General features: G+C 40.8%; 1 protein-coding gene across 7 annotated transcripts in view; it reads right to left on the bottom strand.

Annotated features, from left to right (window-relative positions):
• SHLD2 (shieldin complex subunit 2) overlaps nucleotides 1–17,698 on the bottom strand; it is a 112,005-nt gene that overhangs the window by 45,741 nt on the left and 48,566 nt on the right. For 6 of the 7 annotated variants that reach the window (XR_009536228.1, XM_060127143.1, XM_060127146.1 and 3 more), the window contains exons 3-4: nucleotides 10,149–11,681; nucleotides 6,609–6,716 (exon numbers count right to left, since the gene is read on the bottom strand). Coding sequence is in view for 6 of the 7 variants with exons in the window: in XM_060127143.1 (XP_059983126.1) it covers nucleotides 6,609–6,716; nucleotides 10,149–11,676 (1,636 nt within the window). In the remaining variant the exon portion in view is untranslated. Of the gene's footprint in view, nucleotides 1–6,608; nucleotides 6,717–10,148; nucleotides 11,682–12,049; nucleotides 12,189–17,698 lie in introns of those variants that run through there. The other variant, XM_060127144.1, reaches the window with a different exon arrangement.

Here is a 17,698-nt window from a genome sequence, read left to right as displayed (position 1 = left end):
ATTAGGTCTTATTTCTTTATTTTTGTTTTTATTTCCATTTCTCTAGGAGGTGGGTCAAAAAGGATCTTGCTGTGATTTATGTCATAGAGTGTTCTGCCTATGTTTTCCTCTAAGAGTTTGATAGTTTCTGGCCTTACATTTAGGTCTTCAACCCATTTTGAGTTTTTTTTTTTTTTTTTTTTGTGGTACGCCTCTCACTGTTGTGGCCTCTCCTGTTGCGGAGCACAGGTTCCGGATGCGCAGGCCCAGCGGCCATGGCTCATGGGCCCAGCTGCTCTGCGGCATGTGGGATCTTCCCGGATGGGGGCACGAACCAGTGTCCCCTGCATCGGCAGGCAGACTCTCAACCACTGCGCCACCAGGGAAGCCCCATTTTGAGTTTATTTTTGTGTATGGTGTTAGGAAATGTTCTAATTTCATTCTTTTACATGTAGCTGTCCAGTTTTCCCAGCACCACTTATTGAAGAGGCTGTCTTTTCTCCATTGGATATTCTTGCCTCCTTTATCAAAGATAAAGTGACCATATGTGCGTGAGTTTATCTCTGGGCCTTCTATCCTGTTCCATTGATCTATATTTCTGTTTTTGTGCCAGTACCATGCTATCTTGATTACTGTAGCTTTGTAGTATAGTCTGAAGTCAGGGAGCCTGATTCCTCCAGCTCCGTTTTTCTTTCTTTAGATTGTTTTGGGACTTCCCTGGTGGCACAGTGGTTAAGAATCCGCCTGCCAACGCAGGGGACACGGGTTTGAGCCCTGGTCCGGGAAGATCCCACATGCCACGGAGCAACTAAGCCCATGTGCCACAACTACTGAGCCTGCGCTCTAGAGCCCACGAGCCACAACTACTGAAGCCCGTGCACCTAGAGCCCGTGCTCCTCAACAAGAGAAACCACCGCAATGAGAAGCCTGGGCACCACAATAAAAAGCAGCCTCTGCTCACTGCAACTAGAGAAAGCCCGTGCACAGCAACGAAGACCCAACACAGCCAAAAAAAAAAAAGATTGCTTTGGCTATTAGGGGACTTTTGTGTTTCCATATAATTTGTGACATTTTGTGTTCTAGTTCTGTGAAAAATGCCACTGGTAGTTTGATAGGGTTTGCACTGAATCTGTAGATTGCTTTGGGTAGTATAGTCATTTTCACAATATTGATTCTTCCAATCCAAGGACATGGTATATCTCTCCATCTGTTTATATTTAGAGTCTTAATCCATTTGGAGTTTATTCTTCTATTTGCTGTGAGAATTTGTTACCTGAAAACTCAGTTCACCTTTTCGTGGGTGTCAAGTCAAAAGACACTACCAAGTCAAAGACTGGGAGAAGGCAGGATTTATAACTTGCAGCAAGTAAGGAGAACACTGGTGATCATTCCCAAATCAGTGTCTCCCTGAACAGCAAAATTGCATAAGTTTTAAGCTAAGAGTACCTGCATACTCATGAAGGGGTTTGGGCTGGTGTACACATATTCATGAAGGGACTTGGACGGTTGGCAGAGTCCAAGCTGGAAAAGGTCAATATCATCATCCCTTAGGTTCCAGTTGATCTGGTGGTTCAGCAATTCAGGCTAATCTCTCTACCTTTGAAACAGAACTGGGAATCTTTACAATGGATATTTTATCTTTGTTATTGTTACTTCTCTTCCCTGATTAACAGTCATTGGTTTCTGCATTCCTTTGTTCCCTTAAGATCATTAATTACTGAGACCTGTTCAAGGATAAGCATTATGGCCATGCTTAAACCACAAAATGGCTTAGGCCAAAAATGGCTTCTCTTGTGTCAAGAAAGCCATGCCTGGTTCTCTTTCTCTGGGGACTCCCTTACCCTATCTGGCTCCAAAATGGATATAATCTTACCTTTTTCTAAATGGCTACCCAGGTACCTCAGTACCATTTATTAAAAAGCTAACCATTACCTCAGTGGTTTCAGATACCATCTTTGTCATATACTAAATTATACATATATGGTCTAATTCTGGTCTTCCTATTCTGCTCCACTGATCTAGTTGCCTATTCATGCACCAGTATCACACTGCTTTAATTATGGGGGCTTTAGAGTATGTTTCAATGCCTGATAAGCCTCGTCTCTCATAGTTTTTCTTTTTCCTAGCTTTCCTAGTTTTTCTGTTTTCCTAGCTATTCTTGCACGTTTGTTTTTCCATATGAATGTTAGTATCAAGTTGTATATGCCATAACATAGCATGTTGGTATTTTTATTGAGACTGCATTGAGTTTATAAATTATCTTAAGGAGAACTGGTATCATTATAATGTTGAGTCATCCCATCCAAGAATAGGGAATGTTGTCTTTCCATTGGTTCATGTCTTCATTTTTTTCTAGTGTATTTAAAAGTTTTCTTCATATAGGTGTTGCACATTTCTTGTTTAATTTATTCTGAAGTATCTTCTTTATTACTATTGTAAATGAGTATTTTCCTACCATTATGCCCTCTGTTTGGTGTTTGTGTATACAACGTTATTGATTTTTTTAACAGTAATTTTTGTATTGTTACACCACTGAATTCTTTTATTGTTTGAACTGATTTTATCTTTGAGTCCCTGGAGTTTTCCAGATATGTTATCAAAGCATTTTTACATAGAGATAGTTTTTATTCTTCTTCACCCATTCAAATGTCTCTTCTTGTCTAATTGCATTGGTTAATAAGTCTTTATATAATGGTGAAAAATAGCAGAGATAGTGAACATTCTTATCTTATTACTGATTTTAGTGGAAATGCCTCTAGTATTTCTCCATTAAATAAGATTAGGCATTAGGGCTAAGCATATCTATATTATTGATACAGTATCAACTGTATTGTAACTGTAGCACTGTACCGAACTGTACTTATTGATAGAAGGAGAAAGTATCCCTCAATTTTTACTTCCTGGAGTGCTTTTTATGATAAATTGATGTTGAATTTTTTCAAAGGTTTTCTCAACATCTATGGAGATAGTCATATAATTTTTTCCTTAGATTTATTAATATGAAATATGATACTCATGTATCTTCTAATACTGAACAAATCTTCCATTTCTGGAATAAATCTCACTTGGTCATTATTTTCCTAATGTGGTGTTAGATTTTGTTTACTAAAATTCTGTTTAAACTTTCTGTACCAATCATCATGTATAATACTGGTTTGTATTTTTATTTGTAATGTCTTTATTTGGTTTAGGTGTCAGTGTATATTTGCTTTATAAAAGGAATTAGGAATTTTCCTTCTTCAATACTCTGGAACACGGACTTCCCTGGTGGTGCAGTGGTTAAGAATCTGCCTGTCAATGCAGGAGACACAGGTTGGAGCCCTGGTCGAGAAGATCTCACATGCAGCGGAGCAACTAAGCCCATGTGCCACAACTACTGAGCCTGTACTCTAGAGCCCATGAGCCACAACTACTTAGCCCGCATGCCACAACTACTGAAGCCCACACGCCTAGAGCCTGTGCAACAAGAGAAGCCACTGCAATGAGAAGCCCATGCAGCGCAACAAACAGTAGCCCCTGCTCATCCCAACTAGAGAAAGGCCCACGCACAGCAACAAAGACCCAACACAGCCAAAAATAAATTAATTAATTTAAAAAAATACTCTGAAATAACTTTAACACCATTGGAATTATCTGATCTTTGAAGGTTTGGTAGAATTTCCTATGAAACTATCTGGGCCCAGCACTTTTTTGTATGGTAGTTCCTTAATTCTTTTTTTTTTTTTTTGGCTGCACCTCACTGCTTGTGGGGTCTTAGTTCCCAGACCAGGGATCCAACTGGGGCCTCCAGCAGTGGAAGCAGAGTCCTAACCACTGGAAGGCCAGGGAATTCCCTGTATTTCTTCTATAGAAACTGGTCAGTTTAAGCTTTCTATCTCTAACGGGATCAATTTTGGCAATCTGTATTTCCCTAGAAAATTATATAGCTAGCTTTTTCAAATTTATTTGCATTAAGTTCTGTAAAATACCCTTTTATTTTTTTAACGTATTATTATTTTTGGCTGCCTTGGGTCTTCATTGCTGGGTGCGGGCTTTCTCTAGTTGCAGTGAGCGCAGGCTCTTCGTTGCAGTGCATGGGCTTATCATTGTTGTGGCTTCTCTTATTGCAGAGCATGGGCTCTAGGCGCGTGGGCTCAGTAGTTGCAGCACGCAGGCCCTAGAGTGCACAGGCTTCAGTAGTTGTGGCCCACAGGCTCAGTAGCTCCAAGGCATGTGGGATTTTCCCGGACTAGGGATCGAACCTGTGTCCCCTGCATTGACAGGCAGATTCTTAACCACTGTGCCACTAGGGAAGTTCCCTTTTATTGGTTTTTAATTTCTGTTTCAATGATTATTTCCTCCTTGTCATTTATTCTGTATCTTTGTGCTTTCTCCCTTTTTTCTTTTCGTTTTCTTTTTCTTTTCTTTCTTTTTAACTTTATTGTATTACAGTTGATTTACAATGTTTTGTTAGTTTCAGGTGTACAATGAAGTGATTCAGTTTACATATATTCATTCTTTTTCAGACTCTTTTCTCATATAGGTTATTACAGAACATCGAGTAGAGCTCCCCGTGTTATACAGCAGGTCCTTGCTGGTATCTACCTTATATATAGTTATGTGTGTATGTTAATCCCAAGCTCCTGATTTATCCCTCCTCGCCATGTTTCCCCTTTGGTAACCATAAGTTTGTTTTCCATATCTGTAAGTTTGTTTCTGTTTTTGTAAATTAGTTCACTTGTATCATTTTTTTAAAAAATTAGACTCCACATATGAGTGCTCTGACTTAGTTCACTTAATATGATAATTTCTAGGTCCATCCATGTTGCTGCAAATGGCATTATTTCATTCTTTTTTATGGCTGAGTAATATTCCATTGTATATACATACACCTTCTTTATTCATTCCTCTGTCAGTGGACATTTAGGTTGCTTTCATGTCTTAGTTATTGTAAATAGTGCTGCAATGAACATTGGGGTGCATGTCTCCCTTTTTTCTTGATCAAATTAACTAGCTGGTTCATCTATCTTTTTTTGAAACAAGATTTTGATTTATTATTAAAATTATCATTTTTAAATTCTTATTCTTATTAATTTATTATTTCATTCCTGTTTCTCTGCTTTACTTTGTTATTCTTTTGCTAGTTTTCTGAGTTTGGAATTTAATTCATTTATTTTTATTCTTTCATTTTTATTGATAAAAAGAGTTTAGCTAATAAATTTTTCTTTGATAACTCCCTTAAATGCATCCCAGAGATTCTGACATGCAGTGTTTTCATTGTCATTATTTTTTTTTAATTCTATAATATCAGTTTGTATTTCCTTTTTCACCCAGGATTTTTTAATAGGTTTAAAATTTCCAGATATAGGACATGCTGTTGTTATTGTTAATAAATTCTAGTTTTATACCATTTGATCAGCATGTTTGTAATAATTCTACTTTATAGAAGTTACTGACATTTCTTTATGACCTAATAGGATCAATTTTCCTAACTGTGTTGTGGACACATGACAAAAATGCATATTTCTATCATTAGAATGTAGAGTTCAATTTATATCCATAGGATCTATCCTATTCTTCAGATCAACACTGTTCACTGTTCTTTAGATCTTTTATGTCCTTAGTTATATTCTGTCTATTAGATCTGTCTTGTGCCATTAGAGAAATGCAAATTAATACCACAATGAGATATCACTACACACTGATTAGAATGGCTACTATTTCAAAACAGGACAATACCAAATGCTGACAAGGATGCAGAGAAACTACAAGAAACACTGCTGGTAGGAGCCACTCTGGAAAACAGTTTGGTGGTTTCTTTTAAAACTGAACATGTATTTGCCATACAACCCCCTCTTTTCATTACCTCAAGAATTCCAGAGGCTCAGAAACTCCACGGAAGAACTTCTGAGGTCCCTGGAACCACTTGGAATGATATGCAAGGTTTTATATCTATCTACTTAAGTCTATTTTTCTGAAGAAATGGCCCATAGCTTCTCAAAGAGGTCTATGACTTGCTAAAAGGTTAAGAACCATGACTATATTGACTCTAAGAAAAATAAGAAAATGAAACATGAACCCCAATATTTTTTCTTTTTTTTAATTAAATTTATTTAATTAATTTATTTAATTTTTGGCTGTGTTGGGTCTCCATTGCTGCGCGCGGGCTTTCTCTAGTTGTGGTGAGCGGGGGCTACTCTAGTTGCAGTGTGTGGATTTCTCATTATGGTGGCTTCTCTTGTTGCGGAGCACAGGCTCTAGGTGCATGGGCTTCAGCAGTTGTGGCACGTGGGCTCAGTAGTTGTGGCTCGCGGGCTCTAGAGTGCAAGCTCAGTAGTGGTGGCGCATGGGCTTAGTTGCTCCGCGGCATGTGGGATCTTCCCGGACCAGGGCTTGAACCCATGTCCCCAGCATTGGCAGGCGGATTCTTAACTACTGCGCCACCAGGGAAGCCCCCAATATTTCTTAAATATGATTATACTATACAAGTTAATTTTTGTAAATTCTATTTTCATTCTTACAAAGAAAATAGACTAATACCTTTCAGCTAACTTGTTTAGAAGACATTTTGTAACATTACCATTTTAACCCTACTTTTTTCTAATATACTTCAAATACTAAGAAATTATTATATTTAAAATGTGTCTTACATTCTTCAGGATGGACAGATGAATAACTCCCAAGATTTAATAAGTGACTGGTAAATGTTGATTGCAGTACTGTCTCACCAACCCAATGATCCTCATGAATAGTAACATCTAGAAAGGGGGGAAAAAAAAGTTCTGATCATGCCAAAAATTCCTTCACATTGTGGTTAACGTACCTATCATAGCAAAATACTGTGCATGCCTCTCACATGCTAGCCAACTGAAGTTCAAATAGGGTAAATCATCTGCCTAAAGGAACAAAATGATAAAATAGCAAATCTGAACTCTGAATCTAGGTATGTCTGTATGTAGGTAAAATAACAAAATTGCTTCTGTATATTCAAACAATATCAATATGGAAGCTCTGCTCCACAGATAGAAGTTTAATGGTTTTTGTTCACTTAAGGTAAATGGTACAATGTATACTTCTGATAAATTAACAGTGAATAGGGACTTCCCTGGTGGCACAGTGGTTAAGAATCTGCCTGCCGGGCTTCCCTGGTGGCGCAGTGGTTGAGAGTCTGCCTGCCGATGCAGGGGACACGGGTTCGTGACCCGGTCCGGGAAGATCCCACATGACGCGGAGCGGCTGGGCCCGTGAGCCATGGCCGCTGAGCCTGCGCGTCTGGAGCCCGTGCTCTGCAACGGGAGAGGCCACAACAGTGAGAGGCCCGCGTACCGCAAAAAAAAAAAAAAATATATATATATATATATACACATATATATATATTCAGTATGCATTTACCCCTTCTGCTAGTAAGCATAACATAAGGCATTCTTATTCAGAAATTGTGAACTAGATACTTTTTTTTCCTAAGAAAATAAGGCAAAACAGAACAAACAAAAAAACCTGTTTAAAAAAAAAAGGTGTTCATAGAAATAATCTAAATATTCTATAATAGGAAAATGGTTAAGTAAATTGTGGTAAATCACTTCACAGAATGTTACCTAGTTGTTAACAATTGTATGGACACTAGGAAAAGATAGAGAGATAGCAGGGTTGAGTCTCCATCTGCTAGGTAAAGGCCTTCTGGGAGGCACACACAGTGACAGTAATGCCTTGGTACAGTAACCATGGTCCACAGTCTAACCCTCTCTTTATGGTCTGGGGAACCTCATTTTTTTCAGCACTCCAAAAATAGATTTCAGCTCTGCAGCATAAGCTCAGTTAATGAGACAAAAAAACCCAAAACAGAACACAATCTTTTTGTTTAAATATACAACAAGGCATTAATTGCCAAAGAACAACACTTGCAGCCTGTTCTCACCTTGTAGGCAGTTTTACACCTTGGAAGCCAAGTCATACGGAAAGGGCTGCTCAGCAAGCACTGAATCAGAACAGAGCTGAGTTAGATGACCTGAGCTGCCAACGAATAAGGATACCGCCAGTAAGACAAGACTATGCCAAGCTGTTACAATCCCATGTTCATCTCTTCAGTAGGGACTGCACCTGACAATCTTACACAAATACCAGCGTATATTAGCTAAGGTTCTCACTCCCCCAGCAAACCATCTGGTAGGAATTACCAGTGATTGATTGCCTTGATTTTTCTTTATAAGCTTCTAAGGCTGACCCACACCTCTTCTCTATCACATTTTCTTTAGATGTGCTATTAAGCTCAATCAACTTCATCCTGGTCTGGGATTCATGCTATTTTTTAAAATAAATTTATTTATTTATTCACTTATTTTTGGCTGCGTTGGGTCGTCATTGCTGCCCGCGGGCGTTTCCCTAGTTTTGACAAGTGGGGGCTACTCTTCGTTGCAGTGCGCGGGCTTCTCACAGCAGTGGCTTCTCTTTGTTGCGGAGCAGGGGCCCTAGGCACGCGGGCTTCAGCAGTTGTGGCACACAGGCTTAGTTGCTCTGCAGCATGTGGGATCTTCCCGGACCAGGGCTCGAACCCGTGTCCCCTGCATTGGCGGGCAGATTCTCAACCACTGCACGCCACCAGGGAAGTCCTGGGATTCATTCTTTTTTTTTTTTTTTTTAATTAAGATTGGGAAGTCCACTTACTTATTTTTATTTATTTATTTATTTTTGGCTGTGTTGGGTCTTCGTTGCCGCGTGTGGGCTTTCTCTAGTTGCGGCGAGCGGGTACTACTCTTCGCTGCGGTACGTGGGCTTCTCATTGCAGTGGCTTCTCTTGTTGTGGAGCAGGGGCTCTAGGCACGCAGGCTTCAGTAGTTGTGGCACGCGTGCTCAGTAGTGTGGCTCACAGGCTCTAGAGCACAGGCTAAGTAGTTGTGGTGCAAGGGCTTAGTTGCTCCACGGCATGTGGAATCCTCCCAGACCAGGGCTTGAACCCGCGTCCCCTGCATTGGCAGATTCTTAACCACTGCACCACCAGGGAAGTCCTGGGATTCATTCTTAAAATGACTGGTATCTCTGCCCTAATACGCTGGTGTGTTTATCTTTAAATCAATAAAGGACATGTAACAAAATGTTAAGATTTCTTTTTTCACGTGAAAAAGCAGGATACAAACTGTTTTTCATGATTACAATTGTATATTAAGAGTAGGGATTCTGGAGTCTGGGTGAAACCCTGCTTTGCCACCTCCTAGCTGGGTGACAGTGGGCAAGTTACTTCACTTCCCTGGGTCCCAATTTCCTCCAGCTGAAAAATGAGGATGATAATCAGTGCTCTCCTCATAGAGTTGAAAGACAGGTAAAGTTTGAAACAGGGACTGACACTAAGTAAGTTCCCAAAAAATATCAGCTATTACCCATGTATGCAGACACCGATTGAGAAGCAAGGGGAAGATAAGAGGAAGGTTAACACTCCAAAACTCCACTGGCGGTTATACGAGGTTGGTATAATACCAGGAGTTTCTCTTTTCCATATTTCCAAATGTGATTAATAGCGACCCTTGAATAACGTGGGGTTAACGCATCTATAACTTTACAGTCAGCCCTCCATATCCCTTGTTCCTCCACATCCACGGATTCAACCAACCACAAACAGTGGAGTACTGTAGTGTTTACAATTGAAAAGTATGCACATATAAGTGGACCCATGCAGTTCAAACCCATGTTGTTCAAGCCCTTACAGTAATTTAAATAATTTTAAAATGCAATAGAAATTCTATGTTCCCTCAATAAGAATGTAGTGTGCACAGCTTTATTAGGGATTAAGTAGTAGATATATTGTCCTTTTATCATAAGATGGTTAATACACCTAAGGAAAAGGGTAAAAAAAAAGATATACATAAATAAAACTATAAAAGACAAAGAGTCTGATGATACACGACATGAATGCTAGCACAGTGAACGAAAGGAGGAGCAAGCAGAGAAGGCTTCTTAAGGAGAAGATGAGTGGGAAGGAGGGACAGAACTAAGAAGGACAGACAAACGCTCAGAAATGGCAATGCACAGGACCCTGGGAAGGGGTGAAGAGACCAACGCGGATGCCATAAGGAACTCGATCATTGCTGGAACCCTGAGAGGCAAAGGGTAAAGGGAGAATCCTCAAAGGCTTAAAGTAGGAGGGGGAAAAAGCCCACAGCTTTGTAAAATAAACTCCCACTATACCATGATGACCTTACCCGTGAGTAAAATTATATCTCCAAGAAACACTGTAAGTGCCCAAAACGCTGCAGTCCTCCACAGAAAAACCTTCTTCTTAATTTCTGATTGGTCAATTACCACAATTGTTGCTAAAGGCACTTTAGAGCCAGAATTTGGTCCAGATTTTATGTTTATTTCTTTCACGTGACACGGAGATAACACCATGACTAAACAATTATACTTCTGACTTTCAGAATCACAGTTTTTTATTAACGATGTTTTTTTAATGCCCTTAAATCCAGACACATTCCTCTGGTGCACTGTTACAGTATGATCTCTCTGATTAGAAATCAACTTGCTTTTCTTAGCGACGTGGGGGACTTCAGATAGAGCTTGAGGATGGCCTGATTTATCTTCAGAGGTCCAACTTCTTTCAACAGAACTTTTGTGGAAGGTATTTAATTGGGAACACAGTATTCCTGAGCTACATGACTCAATGCGTATCTCATTTGGCATCAATTTATCATCAAAACGGAAAAGTTGTTGAGATCCTATATTTTCTTCAAGACCTTTATCGGTGTTCAAGAGAATGTGGCTATTTTTTGTTTCAGGACTAAAAAGTTCAAGGGAACAGGCTTGGTTCTGTCCACCTTCATATCCTTCTGTAGAATCATCATTGGGCTGAATCAAATTATCTTCAGTTATTCTTATTTCCCCATGACTTGCCTCTGGTTCAATCTCCATTTTAATGGTTCCTTTATTTATAGAATTCTGCCCTTTATACTTCCTTTGAGATAAAAAAGCAACCTGGCTGGAGGTCATTACACTGAGAAATTCAGTATCAGTGGATATTTTAAGGCCTGAGACCTTCCTAACTGTTCCTTCAGGCCTTGGTTTGTCTATTGTGCTAGAGGAAAATAATTCCCGACACTGGTTTTGTATTTCATGATGCTCTGCTGGTGCACAGTTTGTTTCCATAGCTCCTGGCCCCGTATTAGTCTGTTCAGCACCACAGATCACATCCAATATAGCTGCACACTTATGATCTAACTGAAAGGAATCTTTTGGAACATTCTGACCATGTATATTTGATTGATCTTTAGGCTGTTCAACTGTGATTTTCTTATGTTCACTAAAAAGCTTTTGATACTTTTCTTCTTCAGTTAAATGTTGAAATCCAGCCTTAAATCCACATATTTGATCACTGGAGTTGGTTCTATCACTCAACCCCAAGGGGTGACTCTTCTGGGATTTTATAGTTTGTGTTTCAGAAATGCAATGTGTGAAGTCATCTTTCACGTGAACAGATCTGTTCACAGAGTTTGCTGGAAAATGACCATGAGGAAGATCTGGAGGGTCCAGAGGTTCCAGGGCCTGATAATCCTCAAGACTTTTGTGCCTGCATTTTTCATCCTTCAGATGTAAGGAATGGTGATTGTACAAAAGCTGAATTTCTTTCCAGGGGTCCGCAGTGGACACTAAAGAAGTTGGTTCCTGTGATACTGTCATTTCCAGTGGACTGATTGGAGCACCCCAAAAAATGTGGACTTGAGATCTTCCACTCATGGTTTCTGAAAGAATAAAAAATCTAAAATAAGCCTTTGTCATTAAATTTTTATAAGTTGATATTAACTTATATCCCCAAAGCAAATATAACATAAACTATGAATCAAAAACATAATTAATAGGTGATTTACATTGTTACTCCATTTAATTATAAAAGTAAAAATATATAAGAAATCGTAAGGAGAAACCAAAGCATCCACAAAAATTGCTCACATAAAGACTCTCTTTAAGGAAAATAAAGCTCAGTATACTAACATCAAACGAGTAAATCCTTAGCATGGTCACTTTTTTGTGTTGAAAAACTTGCACCATTTAAACAATAACTTAGTAAAGAAGGCGGGAAACAGCATTTGTTTAACTGCACTATAGTCACCTTTAAATCTCCTGTTTCCTTTACTCCATTGATTATGTAAGTTTAGGGCCTCCTTCCTTCAACTGTGAACTCAGTTCCCAAGATTAGGGACTTCCCTGGTGGTCCAGTGGGTAAGACTCCATGCTCCCAATGCAGGGGGCCCGGGTTTGATCCCTGGTCCGGGAACCAGACTCCACACGCATGCCGCAACTGAGTCTGCATGCCGCAATAAAGGATCCCGCGTGCCAAAACGAAGATCCCGAGTGCTGCAGCTAAGACATCCCCACAGCCAAAATGAATAAATAAATATTAAAAAAAAAAAAGTAAACACACACACACACACACACACACACACACACACACACGTTTCAATTCCCAAGATCAAAACAGAAGGCTTGAACCAGAGAGAAAATAAAAAACCAAGGCTCTGGGGCTTCCCTGGTGGCGCAGTTGTTGAGAGTCTGCCTGCCGATGCAGGGGACACGGGTTTGTGCCCCAGTCCGGGAAGATCCCACATGCCGCAGAGCGGCTGGGCCCGTGAGCCATGGCCGCTGAGCCTGCGCGTCCGGAGCACAACGGGAGAGGCCACAACAGTGAGAGGCCCGCATACCGCAAAAAAAAACCCAACAAACCAAGGCTCTTTTCAAGATGTCCAAGTGACTGTATTATCTATCTTTAATCTGTTAGCATAATCAATAGTGGCTTCTGTATTTTTAATCTTCTCTAAAATACACCAGATTAAGAAAAGTCACTTTGTAATACACAGATTAAAAAACTCATTATAATTTAAACAGTTTTTCATTAACTGTGGCACTTGATATAAGTAAACCTAAGTAAGCATCATATTTAGTGAGATAGAAATAAAGAAACATACCAATATTTACTTAATAATAACTGACTTTCAAAAAGTTTGTGGTTTTTTTTTTGTTTTTTTTTTTGGCCGTGCTGCGTGGCTTGCGGGATCTTAGTTCCCCAACCAGGGATACAACCATGACCTTGGCAGTGAAAGTGCAGCGTCCTAACCAGTGGACCGCCCGGGAAATCCCCAAAGAGTATTTATTAAATAGATCTATTCCTAGAGTTTGCTGATAAATTTTTTATAGTGCTACAGGGACAAAAAGACAGATTAAGTCCCTGGCCTAAGAGAACTGTCAGCCTGGTTTTAAAAGAACAAAAAGGAGAGAAAAGTAGTGAATGTAAACTCATAGTTTAAAAATAATGTAATAAATACTATAAGCTGTAAATAGGAAACAGTAGTCTCCTGGGGAGCAATGCTCCTATGGAAGGTAAGCACTATGGCTATAAGCATCTAAACAAAAGAACGAGCAGCTGTAAAAGGCAGAGTTATGACAGACCATGGTATGTTTGAGGACTTTTGATGAGAGTACAGGGTCCTTTGTAAAAAGGTAAGAAAGTTTCAAATCATGAAAAGTCCATTTGGAAGTATGGGAAGTATGGCAGTATACAGGAAGCAACAGCTATTATCCCCAATCACTCTTATCATTCCTTGAAGATTTGTTCATGGTCATTTCTTCCAAATCTAATAACCTATCCAATTATAATTCTTGTGATTTCAGTATCAATGTGGGTGTTCCTTCCAATAACCTGGCCTCTTGGTTCCTTGCCCTCTTCTCCTTCACTTATTTTATTCTCCACCCTACCTCAGTTATCCATTCTCATAATCATATAACTACCATTATCAATAACTACATACTTTTCCTTAATTTCAATTTAAGCTTTCAACCCTACTTTCTCCTATCTCAACTTACCCCCTCTAAATGCACAACTCCAACAGTTCTTTGACCACAAGGGATCTACGTTGAACACAATGATCATACTTCATTTTTACAGCCTCATTCTTCACTTAACCAGCTTAGATTACATGGTCCCTTATTATAATCGTTCCCTATCATACTTCTCTAATTCTGCTGCTCTCATCTCCAAGGTACTGGCCAGCTAAACTCGAACCCTAGTTCAATCACCACCTACTCTACACCTGTAACCAATGAAAACTAGTCATTCATTAGTTCATTACCACTAACCTCAAGGTAGTACCCAGCAATCTTATCTTTTCCTGTCCATTCGTTCTCCAAGATAACTCTTTTATACCTTTTTACTCTTTAAATCCCCAGCATCTCCTCTCCTACCTTCAAGTGCAGCTGGTGATCATTTACAACTTGTCAACAACATATTTACCCACTTCTATCATACCCATATACTTTGCCCAACTTCCTATTACTACAGACGAACTAACTGTTCGTGCTTCTATGCAAAGCCATCTCTTCCTCACTTAGACATTAGATCTTATACCCTCTTTCCTAATCAGGTTTCAACAAGTCTCCCCTTTTCTCCTAAATCTTGATTTTTCTCTCTTTACTGGAGCATCTCCATCAACAAACAAACATGCTGTGATTGCTCCTCAAGGTGTTACTCCTCAGCTCCTCCACCCCACTTATTGCACCACTTTTCTGCTCTCCTCTACAGCAAAATTCCTTGAAAGAACTGTCAGGGCTTCCCTGGTGGTGCAGTGGTTGGGAGTCCGCCTGCCGATGCAGGGGACGCGGGTTCGTACCCCGGTCTGGCCAGATCCCACATGCCGTGCAGTGGCGGGGCCCGTGAGCCATGGCCGGGGAGCCTGCGCATCCGGAGCCTGTGCTCCGCAACGAGAGAGGCCACGGCGGTGAGAGGCCCGCGTACCGCAAAAAAAAAAAAAAAAAAAAAAGAAAGAACTGTCAATATTCCCTCTGCTCCCATTCTCTCTTAAACCCACTCCAGTCAAGCATTGGTCCAAACCACTCCACTGAAACGGCATATTTCAAGGTCCCCAATAACCTCCACCTTAGCATCAGTCAACTCCCCATTTTCAACTTACTCGGACTGTCAGCAGGATTTGACACCACTGATCACTGCTTTCTTCTTTCTATCTGACTTTAGGGATACCACATCCTCTTGGTTCTCATCCCACCTCACACTACCTCCCCAGTCGCTCCTTCTCAGTCTCCTTTGCTAGCTCCTCCTCATCTCCTCAACTTCTTACTCAAGGGCCCAGTACTTGGCTCTCTCTCTGCACTCACCCCCTAGGTGATTTTCTTTCAGTCTCAGGATCTAAATACCTTCTAATGATTACCAGATGTATATCCCCATCACTAATGACTAATGACCACCAGATGTATATCTGATGTAATACCACCAGATGTATATCTCCATTACTAATGACTAATGACTACCAGATGTATATCTCCATCACTGGTGACTAATGACCACCAGATGTATATCTGATGTCATGATTAATGACCACCAGATGTATATCTGATGGCATGACTAATGACCACCAGATGTATATCTCCATTACTAATGACTAATGACCACCAGATGTATATCTCCACAACTAATGACTAATGACTAACAGAGGGGGCAGGGGTTCGATCCCTGGTCAGGGAACTAGATTCCATATGCCTCAACTAAGAGTTCACATGCCACAGCTAAAGATCCCACATGCTGCAACTAAGAGTTTGCATGCCACAACTAAAGATCCTGCATGCCACAACTAAGAGGTCTCATGCCACAACTAAAGACCCCACATGCCGCAACTGAAAGATCCCACATGCTGCAACTAAGATGCAGTGCAGCCAAATAAATAAATAAATATTTTTTTAAACCCTAGAAAGAAAAACATTGGGAAGCAAGATTAAGGATGATTTTTTCTAAGATTTCTATATTTTAAAAGTTTTATTGTGAAGAATAATGAATGTCTATTATTTTTATAATAATCAGATCTTTTTTTTGTTTGGTAATTCAGGCTTTTCTTTCATAATCTTCAAACTGGATATGGTGTTCCAATAGACATACAACAATGGACCTAAATCTAACACTGGAGAAAAAGAGCTGAGAACAATGATGTCAGCTGTTAACTTATTAGCAGCTAAAACAAAGATATACCGCTATTTTCAAACAGTTTATAATAGTGAATTATTACTAAGGAAACAAAATTATAGTAAGTTTAGGTGTCAAGTCTTGACCCATAACAAAACAAAGAGGGCTAAGTATCATAAGTACTATAACCACATATCCCACCCCCATCTAATCCTCATAGAAAGAATAATCTGCATAAAGAATAATTAGTACATTAGATCTAATTGACAGTTTACTATCTATATATCGTTATTAAATTGGCCACTAGGGGGCCCCAAATAGCACAGCAAAAATGTTCAAGTTCAAAAGTTACATCAAAACCAAATGGAAGATCTAGGGGAAGATGGCGGAAGAGTAAGATGCAGAGATCACCTTCCTCCCCTTCTGGTACATCAGAAATACATCTACACGTGGAACAACTCCTACAGAACACCTACTGAACGCTGGCAGAAGACCTCAGACCTCCCAAAAGGCAAGAAACTCCCCACGTACCTGGGCAGGGCAAAAGAAAAAAGAATAAACAGAGACAAAAGGATAGGGACGGGACCTGCACCAGTGGGAAGGAGCCGTGAAGGAGGAAAGGTTTCCACACACCAGAAGCCCCTTCGCGGGCGGAGACAGCGGGTGGCGAAAGGGGAAAGCTTCGGAGCTGTGGAGGAGAGCACAGCCACAGGGGTGCGGAGGGCAAAGCAGAGAGATTCCTGCACAGAGGATAGGTGCCGACCGGCACTCACCAGCCCGAGAGGCTTCTCTGCTCACCCGCCGGAGTGGGCGGGGCTGGGAGCTGAGGCTTGGGCTTCGGTCAGAACGCAGGGAGAGGACTGGCGGAGTGAACACAGCCTGAAGGGGTTACTGCACCATGGCTAGCCGGGAGGGAGTCCGGGAAATAGTCTGGAGCTGCTGAAGAGTCAAGATACTTTTTCTTCCCTCTTTGTTTCCTGGTGCGCGAGGAGAAGGGATTAAGAGCGCTGCTTAAAGGAGCTCCAGAGACGGGCGCGAGCCGCGGCTAACAGCACGGACCCCAGAGACGGGCATGAGATGCTAAGGCTGCTGCTGCCGCCACCAAGAAGCCTGTGTGCGAGCACAGCTCACTCTCCACACCTCCCTTCCGGGAAGCCTGTGCAGCCCGCCACTGCCAGGGTCCCGGGATCCAGGGACAACTTCCCCGGGAGAACGCAGGGAGGGCCTCAGGCTGGTGCAATGTCACGATGGCTTCTGCCGCCGCAGGCTCGCCCTGCACTCCGTACTCTTCCCTTTCCCAGGCCTGAGTGAGCCGGAGCCCCCGAATCAGCGGCTCCTTTAACCCCGTCCTGTCTGAGCGAAGAACAGACGCCCTCCGGCGACCTACACGCAGGGACGGGGCCAAATCCAAAGCTGAACCCCGGGAGCTGTGAGAACAAAGAAGAGAAAGAGAAACCTCTCCCAGCAGCCTCAGGAGCAGCGGATTAAATCTCCACAATCAACTTGATGTACCCTGCATCTCTGGAATACATGAATAGACAACGAATCATCCCAAATTGAGGAGGTGGACTTTGAGAGCAAGATTTATTATTTTCTCCCCTTTTCCTCTTTTTGTGAGTGTGTATGTGTATGCTTCTGTGTGAGATTTTGTCTGTATAGCTTTGCTTTCACCATTTGTCCTACGGTTCTATCCGTCCGTTTTTTTACTTTAAAAAAATTTTTTTTAATAATTTTTTTTAATTTAAATAACTTTATTATATTTTACCTTACTTTATTTTATTTTATTTTATCCTCTTT

This window comes from Lagenorhynchus albirostris, chromosome 16 (genome assembly GCF_949774975.1).
Source record: "Lagenorhynchus albirostris chromosome 16, mLagAlb1.1, whole genome shotgun sequence".
In the NCBI taxonomy this organism is placed as follows: domain Eukaryota; kingdom Metazoa; phylum Chordata; class Mammalia; order Artiodactyla; family Delphinidae; genus Lagenorhynchus; species Lagenorhynchus albirostris.
Note: the sequence above shows the minus strand (reverse complement) of the source record. Positions and strands in the feature narration are given on the sequence as shown.